Raw genomic sequence first — 16,049 nt, 5'->3', positions numbered from 1 at the left:
GATCATCTGTTAAACCTTTACAAAACTGCATTGTAAAGTCTGCGTGTTGAAAAACAGTCGGTTTATGCCCGATTTACTGACAGACTTGACCATAGACGGTACCGTGGGGGCTCTGTACATACTGTATATATGAATGCTGTTGTTGTAGCAACACGGACGCATGTCTTTCTGTTTACTGAGATTTACTGAGTTGTTGGTTTAGGAAGATCTGCAGTAAAACTCAGAACAGATTTTTTTGTTGAATCTGTTTTTTGTCGTTTGACCTGGATTGAACTGACTCAACTTTGGACGTTAAGACTGTGGCAGACAGACACATCCTCCTCACTGAAAAACAAGGTATTCAGACCATCTACCAATCAAGAATTCAACAGACAGTGAAGCCAAAGGATTTCTTATCCAAAGTTGTTTTTGGTCGGGTATAAGCTGCCTATTTAAGACTAGAGCCTGCTTAGTCTCATCTGATGCTGCTGTGTGACAGCAGCATCAGATGAAAGAGCGTGGGTATGTGACTCAGTGACATGCTCTGATGACGATAGTACTACGAAAAAAACAAAAACACCTGGCACATACACACACCCAAATCAAACCCAGTGTTCTCACTTGCCTCCTACGAGCTGTGGCCTGAGATAAGATCACTTAGACCACATTCAGAGGTGGTCTGGGACGTATTTGGGCACAATCCTTTGGATGTGTGATCGCGTAAAGGGCCCTGGGACACACATGAAGGAGCCAGCTGACATGTACTGCTACTGTTTAACCATACACTTCTCAGTGTCCATATGTGGATTGGTTTGTGGCCACAGTCTCAACACTTGGCAAAATTCATAGCTTCACACATTCCTTCATTCAGCACCTCCTGACTCTGCTCCCTCTCTTTCTCTCTGCCATTATCAACACAGTCATCACAGTGCCAAAACCCACACTGGATGAAAACCGCATTTTATGACGTACACAAACACAACTGACATACAGGTTTGTTTGAATATACAGAGGGGATGTGAGATCCAATAACAAGAGGTCACAGGAGACACATTCCGGATGCATTCTAATAACAGGTGTGAGGAGATGAATTCAGCGCTGTCCACTTGGGATCGGATCTCTCAGGATGGAAGATATTACCAGGTCCTAACAGGGCCTATGAGCGCATGAAATCAGTGTTACGGTATTTTTCTAATTAAATACCATTTTTGTACCTTTCTTTTCAGTGCTCAGGGAGTGAAGCAGCTTCTCTTGTTGGTCCAGTCGCTGCAAGAGAGCATCATGTTCTGAGTCCCGGCTCTTCGTCAGCGCCTTCAACTGATCCCGGGCCTGCTGATGCTGCTTCCTCAGGCGCTGTTCTCTTACGACACGTTCCCGCACCTCTTCACACAGCCAGCGTAGCTTTGTCTGGTTGGTTAGAGTAAGTACACAGTCAGCAAAGATTGTATTTGATAAAAGATGTGGTAGGAAGAGTTTGGATGGGTTGTTACATTCACTGGGAAGGAGACGTCTCTGATTTAAGTATTTAAGTTCACAGGTTCCACCTTGAAAGTCTGCATTCCGGGCCCATCTGATAATAAAAATGATTTTCTTTACATATGGAGCTCCCATTAATTTTCTCAGGTTGAAGTCTGCATGCTAATCAATGCAAAAGACCTCACATACAGTGCCTTGCATAAGTATTCACCCCCTTTGGACTTTTCTACATTTTGTCATGGTATAACCACAGATTAAAATTTATTTCATCGTGAGTTTATGTAATGGACCAACACAAAATAGTGCATCATTTGGAAGTGGGGGGAAATATTACATGGATTTCACAATTATTTACAAATAAAAATCTGAAAAGTGTTGAGTGCATATGTATTCACCCCCTTTACTGTGAAACCCCTAACAAAGATCTGGTGCGACCAATTGCATTCACAAGTCACATTTGCAAGTCACATAATTAGTAAATAGGGTCCACCTGTCTGCAATTTAATCTCAGTATAAATACACCTGTTCTGTGACGGACTCAGAGTTTGTTGGAGATCATTACTGAACAAACAGCATCATGAAGACCAAGGAGCTCACCAAACAGGTCAGGGATAAAGTTGTGGAGAAATATGAAGCAGGGTTAGGTTATAAAAAAATATCCAGAGCTTTGAACATCTCTCTGAGCACCATAAAATCCATCATAAGAAAATGGAAAGAATATGGCACAACCGCAAACCTACCAAGAGGAGGCCGTCCACCCAAACTGAAGAGTCGGACAAGGAGAAAATTAATCAGAGAAGCAACCAGGAGGCCCATGGTTACTCTGGAGGAGTTGCAGAGATCCACAGCTGAGGTGGGAGAATCTGTCCACAGGACAACTATTAGTCGTCTACTCCACAAATCTGGCCTTTATGGAAGAGTGGCAAGAAGAAAGCCATTGTTGAAAGGGATCCATAAAAAATCCCGTTTGGAGTTTGCCAGAAGCCATGTGGGAGACACAGCAAACATGTGGAAGAAGGTGCTCTGGTCAGATGAGACCAAAATTGAACTTTTTGGCCTCAATGCAAAACGCTATGTGTGGCGAAAACCCAACACTGCCCATCACCCTGAGCACACCATCCCAACAGTGAAACATGGTGGTGGTAGCATCATGCTGTGGGGATGCTTCTCTTCAGCAGGTACAGGGAAACTGGTCAGAATAGAGGGAAAGATGGATGGAGCCACATACAGGGAAATCCTTGAAGAAAATCTGATGCAGTCTGCAAAAGACTTGAGACTGGGGCGGAGGTTCATCTTCCAGCAGGACAATGACCCTAAACATACAGCCAGAGCTACAAAGGAATGGTTTGGATTAAAGAATGTTAATGTCTTAAAATGGCCCAGTCAAAGCCCAGACCTCAATCCAATAGAGAATCTATGGCAAGACTTGAAGATTGCGGTTCACAGACGGTCTCCATCTAATCTGACTGAGCTTCATCTTTTTTGCCAAGAAGAATGGACAAACCTTTCCATCTCTAGATGTGCAAAGCTGGTAGAGACATACCCCAAAAGACTTGCAGCTGTATTTGCAGCGAAAGGGGGTTCTACCAAGTATTGACACAGGGGGGTGAATACTTATGCACCCAACAGATGTCAACTTTTTTGTTCTCATTATTGTTTGTGTCACAATAAAATTTATTTTGCACCTCCAAAGTACTATGCATGTTTTGTTGATCAAACGGGAAAAAGTTTATTTAAGTCTATTTGAATTCCAGTTAGTAACAGTACATAATGGGAAAAAGTCCAAGGGGGGTGAATACTTATGCAAGGCACTGTAGGAACTTAATTAAGCCCCAAAAACTGTCAGATAGATAGAAAGAAATTCATGAGTGAATTCTGTTTTCCCTTTAAAGTTAAACTGCTTCATAAAAAAAGAATCACATTTTTATTCCCCTTCTATTTAAGAACAGAAACACACACACAGTCATTGGTCCATTTAGGGGACATTCCATAGATAACATAAACCTGCATTCACGTCCTGGAGACTTAATAACTCACTTTGACCTTAACTACTGACCCATAAATGAGCTTTTTCCCAAATGATAAACACAGCTTTCAACGATCTGTTTTAATGCTGTGCCAATATAATTCATTCAACAAGCTGTTACAGCCGAGAAAAATAGGTGTGTAAATGTGGAATCTAACTGTGCTCTGTAAGCCGGTAAATCATGCCTAGATTTTACCAACATAAAAACTCTTTAACCCAGGGAGCTAATTATCTCTCATGTTCTGTGCTGTTTTAGTTTTGTAAATGTGCCGTCTTATGAAAGCACGTCTGACAGGAGAAATATATTATGGTGATAAAAACGATGAATTGTGCAAAAACATTTTAACACAGCATTGTGCATCACGGCCACAGCCGTAATTACATGTTTCTTTTGTAAACAGCACTAGTGCAACACCAACAGGGGGGCTGACTACTGCTGGAAAGAGGCCAGGTAGCAACTATTATTGCAAAAAGAGAGAAAGGAAGTGACAGGAAGGCATTGAATTAAAACTGCATGTCATAATTTCATGAATTCAAAAGAGCCTTAGTTAACTAGGATGCTGGCTGAGAGGGAAACTGATCAAATGCCATGCCACTGAACCTCAGGTGAAAATTACAGTCGTCCTAACTCTTGCACCCTGTACCCCAGCGTTTCATTGAAATCAGCTTGTTAAAGTGGTCACGTCAACAATAAATCATCTTTTTTATAAAGCATATGCTTCAGTTATGATTTCAAACAGGCAAAAATCCAATAATATGTACTTTCAAGTTTGCATTGACCGTAACATTGATTGAATACATTTCATACTTTAGTTTTTCATTTATATTTTATACGTTGTCCATGATAATGGTGTAACTAATTATTCTCTCCATTATACCATTCATAATTAACAGAAATCACGTGTAAAGAATTCAGCTGGGCTGCATGTAATGATCGTACCTTTGATTCGGCAAGCCAGTGATGGGGGTCTTTTACTAATCCAGGTTTCTGTGAGATTGCCTGTTAAAACAGGAAAGAGATATCAATGCAAATGTGAGCTCATCTGCCTTTGTTAGTAAGCTACACAAAATCCGGTTAAAAAAATGTCTATATGGCGAAAGAATGCAAATCTAAGAGAATTTTAAGTCTGCATTTTATGGAAGTAGGAAAAACAAATGGAAAGAATGGATGGACAAACAAAAAGATAACTATCAGAAAAACAGCCTCCTGTCAAACCCCGAACGTTTGTGAAGAACGACCTCTGCCAATTTAAATTGGTGTGTGTATGTGTTAAACACCATATGACACTAAAAACTGGAGGTTGCGTGTGTGTGTGTGTGCGTGTATATGCGAATGTGTGTCATAAAAATGAGCTTGGGGAGTAGGTTCCATCCTTCCCAATCAAGCTTGTCAGTATCTGAAAAAGAAACTGACTCCTAATGACTGCCGACACTCACACACACCCACACATATAAAAAAAACACACTCATCAGACAAAGAGACAGATACACAGATAAACAATCACATAACTAGATGACACTCAGCTTGGAGCACATCTCTGCCAAAGATGAAAATGTTAAGATGTGCCAACTACAAACATCATTTATTTTTAACCTAAGGTTAATAATCTCTTCCGGAGATAAATAAGAAGCGTCGTCTTTCAGCTCGAGAGCAGTACTAATGGATTTCAAATTCAGATTTTGTAAGGATTTCAATCAAAACCCTGGCTCTCAAATAGCCCCTGCGTGTGCTTGGATTTCCTCTGCTTTTGCTCAAACTGTGCACTTCAACTCAGATATTTTGTTGCTTGGACAGATTTTCTGTCAGATCATCTTGTTGTTGAAGAAGTCGTGGAGCAGGAAGCTAGCAGATCCAGGGCTGGACAATTGTATTCGTCAACACTACAGCTGTCGTTCTATTGGTTGGGGAATTTGGACAAAAAATAAATCCAAGAGCAAAGGAGAAATCAGAGAGTAGACTTTGCACGCATGCACAGAGACAGAGTGAATGCTTGGAGAAGCAAAAAGTCAAAGCAACAAAATATTTGTGTACAGACACACAGTTTGAGCACACAATATGTATCATTTAAGGCACAGTGTCAAAGCACATCAGCACTCGCACAAAATAATGTTAACATACTGAAGTTAAGCAGATGCTAAATTGACAATGTTCATTTCAGTTTAACCTACTATCATGAAACTTGCTAATTAGCACTGGTTAAAATTAACAGGCGAAGTATTGGGAAAAATGAAAATAATGTTGACCTAATAGTGACTTAAATAACTACAAAATAATTAATCCTAAATTTTAATAATTGTTTTTAACATGATTGTTATAACAATCCAATCCAATCATTCAAGACATTTCCAAACTACAAATGTGAGCCTCATTCCAGCATGGGAGGAAAAGTTAGACGATCACCGGAACTATTTACGATTCATCATGTGGAAATGTCTGAAAAATGTTGTACCAATCCATCTCTTAGATGTTGAGGTATTTCACAGACTAAGTGATAATTCTGCCTTGCAGGTGGCACCACAGGAAAAGTCAGGGGATCATCAGACACACACAGTACACGTGCACAAACTCGCACACAGTCATGTACAAAGTTTACAAAAAGTACAACGGTTTTTCAAGTACACCTTTGTGGCAAAGTGTGTACGCATGATCAGCCAACACTGAAAGCAGAATTCCCCCCCCGACCCTTTCTATCCTATGCCAAGGTAAACACATCATCGCTGCTCTGGTGTCAGGCAACATTTTAAACCCGTCACTCAAATCCAGATCTAAGCAAAAACAAATTTCCCAAGATGTTGCAGAGGCAGCTCAAAGTACAGCAGCAATGGAGTACTGCTGTGCCGAAGTTCCCGTCTCTGGGAGAGTACAACCACATGGCAGTGTGTGCAGCGGTGTGGGAGGATAAAACCTGCCTCTCTGCCTCTCGCTCACACTCCCTTTATTCTTTCCCGAGCCTTCAAAAGGTGGCTCGGTGCGGTGGCAGACAAAAAGGAGGTGAAACTGCTGAAAACCGAGCAAGTAGGCTGCGAGTTAAAAGTGTTGTCTGTGAGGTTGAAGTGAAGGAAATGCCACTATTTCTTCAGCAGCACTGCCGGGAAATCGGAGCTTCTGCCACTGCTAATTTAAACGTGTGCTCGCGTGGTTCATGTGTCTCTTTCCGAATAAGAGTAAATCTGTGACTGCGTGTCTCTGGTTACAGTTTGTTTGCTTCACCTCACGCTGTGAAAAAGGTAAAGATAGCAGAGTTTAGAGAGAGGCAAAAAGCGGAGATGTTACATCTAACAGCAGGTGGAGAGGACACAGGAGACAGATACTGTATTTTCACTGAGGCATTTCACTTCATCAAACAGCTTAAAGAGAACGGAGACAGGAAGCTCTAAAGAGAAACAATATAAAGTGACAAATGTCCCAGGCTGGATTCAAAGACACAACTCTGCCATTACATTGTGTGCACTTGTTAGAGCCAGCTGTGCCCAGGAGAAGCAGACGTGCAATGGAAGTAGGTCACAACTCAGGGACGGGTACAGCAAGGTATCCTTAGAGGAGGTACAAAAAGGCTAAGCACTTACATTAAAAATACATGTCAAAGAAAAGATTTGTATAAAGAATAAAGTCATGTATATCATCTAACTAGGTTAACTATTTAATGTCCTATGCCGACTTGCAGAGGGCACTGTTGGAAACCCAGTTCGGTCTGGGTCTCTCTGTGTGGGGTGTGCGTGGGGTTTCCTTCAGGTCACTCCGGCTTCCTCCCACAGTCCAAAGACATGCGGATTGAGGTTCTGTTAATTGGAGCCTGTGATAAACTGGTGACCTGTCCAGAATGTACCCCAGCCCTCACCCAATGTCAACTGGGATTGGCTCCTGCTCCCCCTTCGACCCTCAAAGGATAAGCACACCTATGTGTATGTATGTATGTATGTATGTATGTATGTATGTATGTATGTATGTATTTATGTATGGAGGGATGTAGGGATGGAGGGATTTAATATATATAAAATTCCAGAAATCTCTGTCTGTCTGTATGTACGGAGAGGCGGTGGAGTAGTGGCAGAAACTTGGACTATGGGCAGAAAAGGTCTATGGTGCGTCTCCACAGAGAAACAACAAAAAGACGAACCTGGATTGATCTGTCCAAAAATCCATGAGGATTCTCCCTACCCTGTCTAGTGCCCCTGAGCAAGGCACCTTACTCCCCCAACCTCTGCTCCCCGGGCGCCGTACATGGTCGCTCACTGCTCTGTGTGTCCTGCACCAGATGGGTCAAAAGCAGAGGTTAAATTTCCCTACAATTGCATGAGTGTGCCTGTGCAGCTCTGTGCATGTGTTATGGACAAATAAATGCATCTTAATCTTAATCTTAATCTTAATGTGGTTGTGGCTGTAACCGTGTTCACAACAATGGCAATGACAACTGATGCCCCAGTTGGGCTTCTGCGTATTGAGTCGAGCTTCACTGAACTTGAACTAAAGCTGCAGTGACGCAAGTTCAGGGTTCTGCAAACTGAGTCTAGCCGCTGGTATTTACCTTTACAATTCCTGCATGTCACTTATAGTTTCCAAAAGAAAGCTAGAGCCAGCATTATCCCAGTCCAAGCAAACAGCCCATTCCTGCAGGTTTGAAACCGCACTTGTCTTCTTTGACTTGTGGAAAGTAGTTTCACTAATTAAAAATCGTCTTTTCTTAACCGATTTACCAACATGCACTAACTTCCCAGTCTTAATCTTTTGTATTAAGATTCTAATAAGTTTAACTTGGGGCTGTGCTGCTCTCCAACTTCTTGCATTAAAACCTCTAAAGAAAAATAAGGAAGAAGAGCATCACAGGCTAATTGAAACCTAATACACCCTTTAACTGCTAATGATTCCACCCATTAGGCCAATCGTTAGCAAGTTTGACTTCTTTTCAACACGACAGATTACAGATCAGGCGAGGCGTTTGGTCGCATGTCTGGCTGTTGCACTGCTGGACCAGATTGGGAAATCTATAAGGGCAGATAAGAGCTGCCTGGGTTCATTAGCCTCGAGCAGCAGAGGAGAACAAGCTTTAAGCGAAGTTGGGGCTTAAACGTGTTTGTATGCAGGGGTGTGGTTGTGTGTGTTTGTACAGTGCGTTTATTAGAGTGAAAAGATGCGTGTATTTCCAGAAGGCCCAATAGAAACTTTACTGTGCATAATAGGCATTTTATTATAGACCTTATTTAAATTTGTATTTAATCGCCTTCTTGAGATATATTATTCAAGACAAAAGAAATATTAGTAACACCATAACTACACACCCAGTATACAAAAACAACACTAAAAGGAATAGTAGTTGGAATAGGAAACTTTCACCCATTAAATAGCCCCAGGCGAGAACAGGAAGAGAACAGGGCACAAGAGAAAGGTATTTCCAGGGGATGTTTTGCCATGATTCAATGTCCAAACATGGACACAGTATTTATTAGAATGTACAGTAGCAAAGCAACCGAAAGTCAACTGAAGCATGATTTGACATCATAAACATACTCTAAACATACTCTACTCAAAGATTTTCATCTTAGAAAACAACACAAAATATCAAAACATTTCTAAAACCAGTGGCCAGAGCGATTCTAGTTCTACCTGTCTGTACAGAAACAGGCAAACGTAAATAAAAATATATTTTTATACTAATCTTCCTTTAGCAACATGTTATTACTGTTTGAGACAATCATAATCCTGATTTTCTTACTGCAATTTCATCTTCACCACATAAAAATAACAAACAATATTAACTCACTAAGATGAAAATACTTTAAGTCGTCAGTACAGGCATCCAGTTGATGCGGCCTTCATCCCACCACATACACACAGTACATTGTGGAGGATGCATGCATGTGTGCAGGTTGCATAGAAGGAAAGTTAGCATATTATTTGGCGATGACTGGCTGGGTGAGAAGAGGGGCTTGCAGACACTTAACATGTTGGACACTCAACACCAGACAAAGTAGTTTCCGGTTAGTTTGTCTGCTGCTTCTTCTCTACTATGGCTTCACTTCACTGTCTCAAAAGATTGCCCACTTAAGAGTTTAATTATGGAAATGACAAATTGAAATTAAATACCCACTCAGATTTAACACCAAACTGAAGCTTAATGCAGCTATTAGCTGTGGCTCTCTGGCCCAAACATATTCTCATTAACCGTTATTATACTGGAAAACTGTAGGAATCCAATTTTTTTCGAGCAGAAAAGTATTAATGCACACTATTCACCAAGAATGAACCAACAAGTAAAGAAGGGACTGCCTTGCAAAGTGACCATCGACTTCCCTGTTCAGACCAAGTAATGTGTGTGCTCGTGTGTGTGTGTGTGCTTGTGTGTGTCACCACGAGCGGGAGAGTGAGATAGAGAGAGAAAAGAGAACTAGGGGAGTCCGGAGGTGCTGATCGAATGAATAATTGTGCAGCCATGAAGAAAGATTTCACCCAATTAATAAACAATATCAATCATTATGTGGTGCATGTTGATTTTATCACGGTGGCAACACGCAAAAAGAAGAATGGACACTGAGATCCATAAAATACTAGATTGTGGGAGCCCTAGGCGAGATTTCAGATAGGCGCCCCCCCAAGGCTCCCTAGCATACACAATGCAAAACTGAAAGCGTTTTTTTTAAATAATTTATATAATATATCACTTATATCGTTTAATATCAATTTTCATTGTGTTTTCTGGCCTGATTCGCTCGCGGCATGCGTAAAAAATGGAACAGACCCCGAATCGATTAACATGGGCGCAGAAAGGAGGCGGACAGCTTTTCGTGGGGGTTCGCGGCGCTTCTGCATCTGGTGTGTCCCCGGGGTTAAAGGATGATGGTGTGACGTTACTGCATTGGTTAACATTGCATGTATCACGTCATGATAAATCTGCCTCTTGTGGCGCCCTCTCGGCATTTTGCGCCCTAGGCAACTGCCTATGTCGCCAGGAGCCGCCCCTATATGTGGCCCAGGACAGATTTGCATCCACAGAGCTTTAAGAATGTGACATGTGCACCAGACAACCTCTGAACGTGGTCTGAGGGATCTGATCTTAAGACGCATTGAGGGAGCATTTGGGTAAATTCAGACATGTACTTAAACCTCACCACTTATGATCGGATCACTCAGAATGGATGTTAAAACCAGGTCTGATTTGGGTCTATGTTATTTAATGAAGCAGCTAGATTTCTGATTAGTTGATGGACCACTGCAGTTTAATAGCAAGTCAACAATTGACCAGTATCTCACAACTCCAATGGATGCTCATGCTGCTCTGTATTAGCTGGTTGTGTGAAAAGCTTTGACACGTTCATTAACAAGTGAATAGTATCAGGGTTGTGTTCTCTGTGAACTTGTTTTCCAGCCTTTTTCTCCACAGTGGCCAAAAACCATGAAACACTCAATTAAATAGAATAAAATGGGAAGTAATGAAAATGAATACCTGTAGTTTGTCTTCACCATTCCTCGCTAGGCTGCGGCAGGCTGTGTCTAGTTCCTCCCCCATTGAGGTAAGGATAGTTTCTTGTTCCGCCTCCATCCGCAACAACTTCGCCTCCAGTTCTGGAGCACGTCTCTGGTCACCTGACCTGACCTGTGGACGATGGCAGAGAGCTGAGTGTTTTAGATACATTACTTGGCTTATAACAACAAGTATTTACAGTAGAGTTTCTGTTGGTGTCTAGAGTAAACACACCCAGGTTTGCTAATTACAAAATCAATTGCAAGTTATTACTGTTTATTTAATAATACACCCGCAGAAAGACAGACAGACAACTTCAGGCAATTGAGAGCCTATTCAGTTTCCTCTCACACAAACACATCCTGTTCAGTTTCCTCTGGCCGACACTGTCGATAGTTTCAGGATCCCGACCAGGACACAGTCAATCTATAAGTCGGAGGCACAGGCAACTGATCAGTGCTGCCCAGTGACCGTGGATCGTTATCCTGTCCCTGGGATAATAAACCACCCACGCTACATTAATAAGCGCCCCTTATTCTCCATTCAACCGATTTCAAATCAATACACGGATCTCCCCCAAAGAGGGCCAATACGACTTATCAGGGACCTGTCAGAGAGGTACTTCATCTGCTTTTGTATAACACCTGGGGAAGAATTGATGAAGTCCCGTTAAAAATAGTGCTGATTTGGCACCACTTAACCTTTCGAGTCATTCTTAGGTTTATACGATCACGTGCCCAAAACAGGGAAGCAATGTCCTTGCGATTTTTTTTGCTTCCTGTTACAGAAGAGTCATTTTGTACTGTTGATTTGTTTAAACATTTTAAAAGAAAAAAATGTATTACATATATGATGGTTCTAAATTGTAAATGTATGGGTTAAACATACCTCATCACGCCACCTAATATTTCAATCTGTGTTGGACCTTGCAGGGCCAATGTGTACATAGAGTAAACCCTTTGGGAAGTCTCTACGTCACGACATTTATATTTATTTGAAAAGGCAGGTTCGCAGCGACTACTATTGAGTGGGAATCTGGAAAGCCATGCTCACTTTCAAATGCTGACACTAAACCCCTGAACCACAGCATTGTCTACGTTTTAGAGACTTCCTCCATCCTCTCCCACCCCTCGGCTGCCTCTCTCACACACACACACTCACTTTTTGAATCAATGGCTCAGACAAGCGCCTGTCCCAGCGGTTCAAACGGCTTGGGACGTCTGTGGTCTAGGCCGTCAGGAGGCTCTGGAGGCGAGCAGCCTTCTACTTCGTACCTCATTTCTGTCACAAATGTGTGTGTGCTGCAACTGGAGTCACCGCTCGTGGCTAGATAACAAAGATAACTTCGTTTTTTTCCTCAAACAGCATTCTAAAGATATTTTTGTAATTTCCAGGAAGAGACACTTCAGCCAAAACGTAGGGATGAAGTTACACATCACAATCAAAATGTGAAACCTGCACATGGCAGCTGCTGATGGCACTCTGTATAGTTTTTCGTATTATATTTCACAACCCAATGGGATACATGTTCCACTGACATAACAATGGATAGGATACAAGTTTTACTTTCATATTTGAAAACACAGTGAAGGGGTCAGGCCTTACTCTATCATCCATTTCCTCTTTGAGTAGTTGGTACTTTCTGAGGAGAAGTGCGTGTGCCCCGTCTTTTGTGCAAAGCTCTGCTGCCAGCTTATCACACTCATCCTTCATCCTGTCCAACTTGATGCGGAGCGCCCCACACAGCTCCTTATCTGACGCTGCATCTTCCTAGAAGAGAGCAGATGTGTCAAAGGCCACGATACACAGGCAATAACTTTATATAACATAATATAATATGTGCCCTATCTGCTCGAAAATGTTTGACTTCAAGCGGAATGTAGTTTGTATCTTTGGGATTTTCAGGCACTGAAATATACAGGAAATAGTGCAAATAAGTTTTAAAAGTAGGCTTTTCATTTGCACCAGAGCTGGTGCTGCTCTAACCCTAATTCATGTCTGTTAGGAACATTGTGAATTCAGAGAGTTCTGACATGACATCCTGTGCAGCACAAACAGATAACATCAGGCAAATGGGTATTGAAGGTGGTTATACGCCATTGTCTAAGTCCTTAATACATGTCTCTAGCTTGCAAGGACAAACCTGGTTCAAACATTACAGTTTTATTTTTACAAGGGGTGCATTATTTCACAACTCAAAATACAGTACAGTTGGAATGAACAATAATGACCGAGTCTCAGGAGTATCAGAAGTGACATATACAAAGAAAATAAAAGTAAAATCCAAACTGTTTGGAGTGAGGAAAGAGAAACTGATGGAAAATGCAAGATTAGAACTGGAAGGAGGAAGTAAGAGAGGGATTAAGACAGGGAAGATAAAGTGGAGGAGAAATCAAGAGTGAGAGGAAAAGGACGAGAAAATAAGACTATTTTAAGCTTTTTCTGACAGTCGACTGTATCAAAATTGTAATATAAGCTTTTGGCTGTGCTCAATGAATACCGGGCGGGCTTCTTAGAGACATCTGCTGCACCTGTGGGCTACTACTTAAAAACACTCTAGCAAACGTCCTTGTCCTCATTGCACTCGCATATGACACAATTACACTGAGCTATGTCAGATATTAATGCCATTCAGCGCAGCTAATGGGCTAAACTCAACCATATCAGAGAAGACCATGCCCCTTAAGAAACAATGTACCCATGAGGACTCATCATGGGGGTAGGGTGGTGTGGGAGTAAATCAAGAGGACTCCCTGATCTCCAGCGCTTCCTCAATGAGACTTCTGAGGTCTGATATCAGGAGTTTTAAAATATTCACGCTTGGAGCTTTGGAACGGCCTCGAGGATCCATGGGGCACCACACACTATTAAGAGCTCAGCTATCCTCGATTCACCCGCACTCAGAGGACAGAGCCCTGGCCAATGAGGAAAATTGCTCTAAATTAGAATTTTGTCTGTCTCACTGAGTCGGAAATATACCAGATGTTTAGTGGCTGAGGCATGTAGCCCTGTGCTGAATTTGAGGCACGTGTTGGTAATATCCTCTAAATGTCAATTTGAGTGTGACACTCTGTGATCCATGCCTAGGTGGGAAGAAAATAAATCACTGGTTGGTTTATGACCTTGACATCTCGAAAGATTTGAAAAAAACTAAGAATTTATAATGCATCTGATAAAATATCCAAAGACCAGCACTACTTTTTAGAAGTCTAAAAGAATTGATCAATGTGTTTGAATATACAATTTTATAATTTTTTGTTAAGAGATTGATGAAGTGACTGATAGCAGTCTTGCATTTGAATGCTAAATATGTACGGGCTGCAGCCAGTAAGCTGAGCTTAACATAAAAATTGGTAAAAGTTTGCAACATATTATATTTAAAGTTTAAGTTATCATGAGCCACTATTTCATTCTTGATCTTTCCAGTCTGTATGCTATGTTAAGCTAACCAGCTGCTGGCCATAGCTACAAGTATATTGTATAGAACAAGAGACTAGTATTATAAGTCAAAATCAAATGAGCATAACTGTTTGTTCAGTTGTACATATCATTGACGGAAAAAAAAATATATATATATTATCGAAGGGACTGACCTTAAACTCCTTTAGTTGTGCCTGCATTTCCCGATGCTTCCTTTTCCTGACGTCTTCCATCATTGCCTTCAAGTTGTCCACTTCCTTCTGATGCACCTCCCTCTCGAGCTGCAGCTGTTGAGCCAGTGCCTCCCGCTCCTCCTGCATCGTTGTCAGATTAGCCTGTTGTTCTGACGCTCCCTTCTGGAGCTCCTTCCTGGTTCTCTCCTCCTCAGCTAACCGCTGAGCTTGATGGGAATGAGCTGAGGTCATGCGCTTGAGGGCGGCCTGGAGCTCTTCCTGCTTGTCCTGGTCTCTTTGAAGATGGCGGGCTTGGCTGTCGGCTCGTTCCTCCAGCCTCTGGTTCTCTTCCTTTAGTCTTGTTTGGATGGCAGACTGACGCCGAGTCTCTTCTTCCCGGGCAGCCGAGGCCTCCCTTACCTACGATTACAAACTCTTTTAGGATTTTATCAAATATTGAATTACTCTTTTCCTGAGGTTTAAGTTACATAATTAATTCCAGTCCCTCAGTCTAAATAAGAAAAATGAATCTATGAATTATATGCCCATGTTTAGACTGGGATTTGTACAAGAATGCTAATGTGCTTGTAGCTAAAAAAACAAGCATTTCGGAGTTAATAAATCTTGCAAAGTTTAACTTCAGTTCTTGCTTACTGTACTCAAATAGGTGTCACCATTACATAGCATTCAAATAACTTCATGGTGGTAGTGTGATCCAGTTTGATTCAATGGTAAACTGGTCTTGAATGAATGAACTGGGCTTGCGGATACGCTGATGGATTCAAATGTAAGAATAAGTAGAAGCATATTATGCAGTAAAAACCTGACCAACTGTCTATGAACCTATGAGTGTGTCCCTGGTGATCTGCAAGAGAAATTCTTTTTCTGGATATTCAGCCCCACACCTCCCGCATTTCCTGCTCCAGTGACAACTGCCGCTGGCGGGTCTCGGACAGCTCCACGTCTTTGCGGTGTAGTTCTTCCTCGCGCTGGGCCAAGCGGCCTAGGATTTCAGTGAGCTCCCTGCGGGCTGCCTCAGTATGCTGGCTCAGCGCCTTTAGCTGGGCCTGAGAGTTCTCCTTCTCCCTGGCTGCCTGGAGGGAGAAAAAGAGAGAGCACAAGAGCAGGGGAGAGGGGTTGTGTGAGAGGGATAGAAGGGAAATGAAAAATGACAAATGAAGAGGAGGAGTAAGATGGTGTACAAAGAGGAGCTCTAACAATAATGATGAGAGCAAGAGAAAGAGTGACAGAGGGAGAGAGAAGGAGTGAAACATATGCAGTACCAGCTCTTGCACTGATAGGAAAACGCTCGCACTCAGCTCCCTGATAAGGGACAATGGTCAGGTCTGTTCAAAGCAGATTGCTTCTAATACTCTGGCTTTGACTGGAATTTGCAAAGACTTTGCTGTAGCTCAGAACCTAATCATTTAATTGAGCACTTGATTCTCTCCCCTAATTCATTAAGGGGGCAGAAATGATTTTGTAATGAATTCACGTCACGTTGAGTGTGCCAGATGG

The 16,049-nt window shown here is 42.0% G+C and overlaps 1 protein-coding gene across 1 annotated transcript in view; it reads right to left on the bottom strand.

Moving 5' to 3' along the window:
- The window catches only part of LOC128460563 (centrosomal protein of 128 kDa), a 40,149-nt gene that overhangs the window by 10,396 nt on the left and 13,704 nt on the right, over positions 1-16,049 (bottom strand). The window contains exons 14-19 of the mRNA XM_053445801.1: positions 15,437-15,625; positions 14,532-14,951; positions 12,544-12,708; positions 10,921-11,070; positions 4,422-4,481; positions 1,194-1,386 (exon numbers count right to left, since the gene is read on the bottom strand). Coding sequence (XP_053301776.1) covers positions 1,194-1,386; positions 4,422-4,481; positions 10,921-11,070; positions 12,544-12,708; positions 14,532-14,951; positions 15,437-15,625 — 1,177 coding nt within the window. The remainder of the gene's footprint in view (positions 1-1,193; positions 1,387-4,421; positions 4,482-10,920; positions 11,071-12,543; positions 12,709-14,531; positions 14,952-15,436; positions 15,626-16,049) is intronic.

Source organism: Pleuronectes platessa, chromosome 17 (assembly GCF_947347685.1).
Source record: "Pleuronectes platessa chromosome 17, fPlePla1.1, whole genome shotgun sequence".
In the NCBI taxonomy this organism is placed as follows: Eukaryota; Metazoa; Chordata; class Actinopteri; order Pleuronectiformes; family Pleuronectidae; genus Pleuronectes; species Pleuronectes platessa.
The sequence above is the reverse complement of the archived record's forward strand: the minus strand, read 5'-3'. Positions and strand labels throughout refer to the sequence as shown.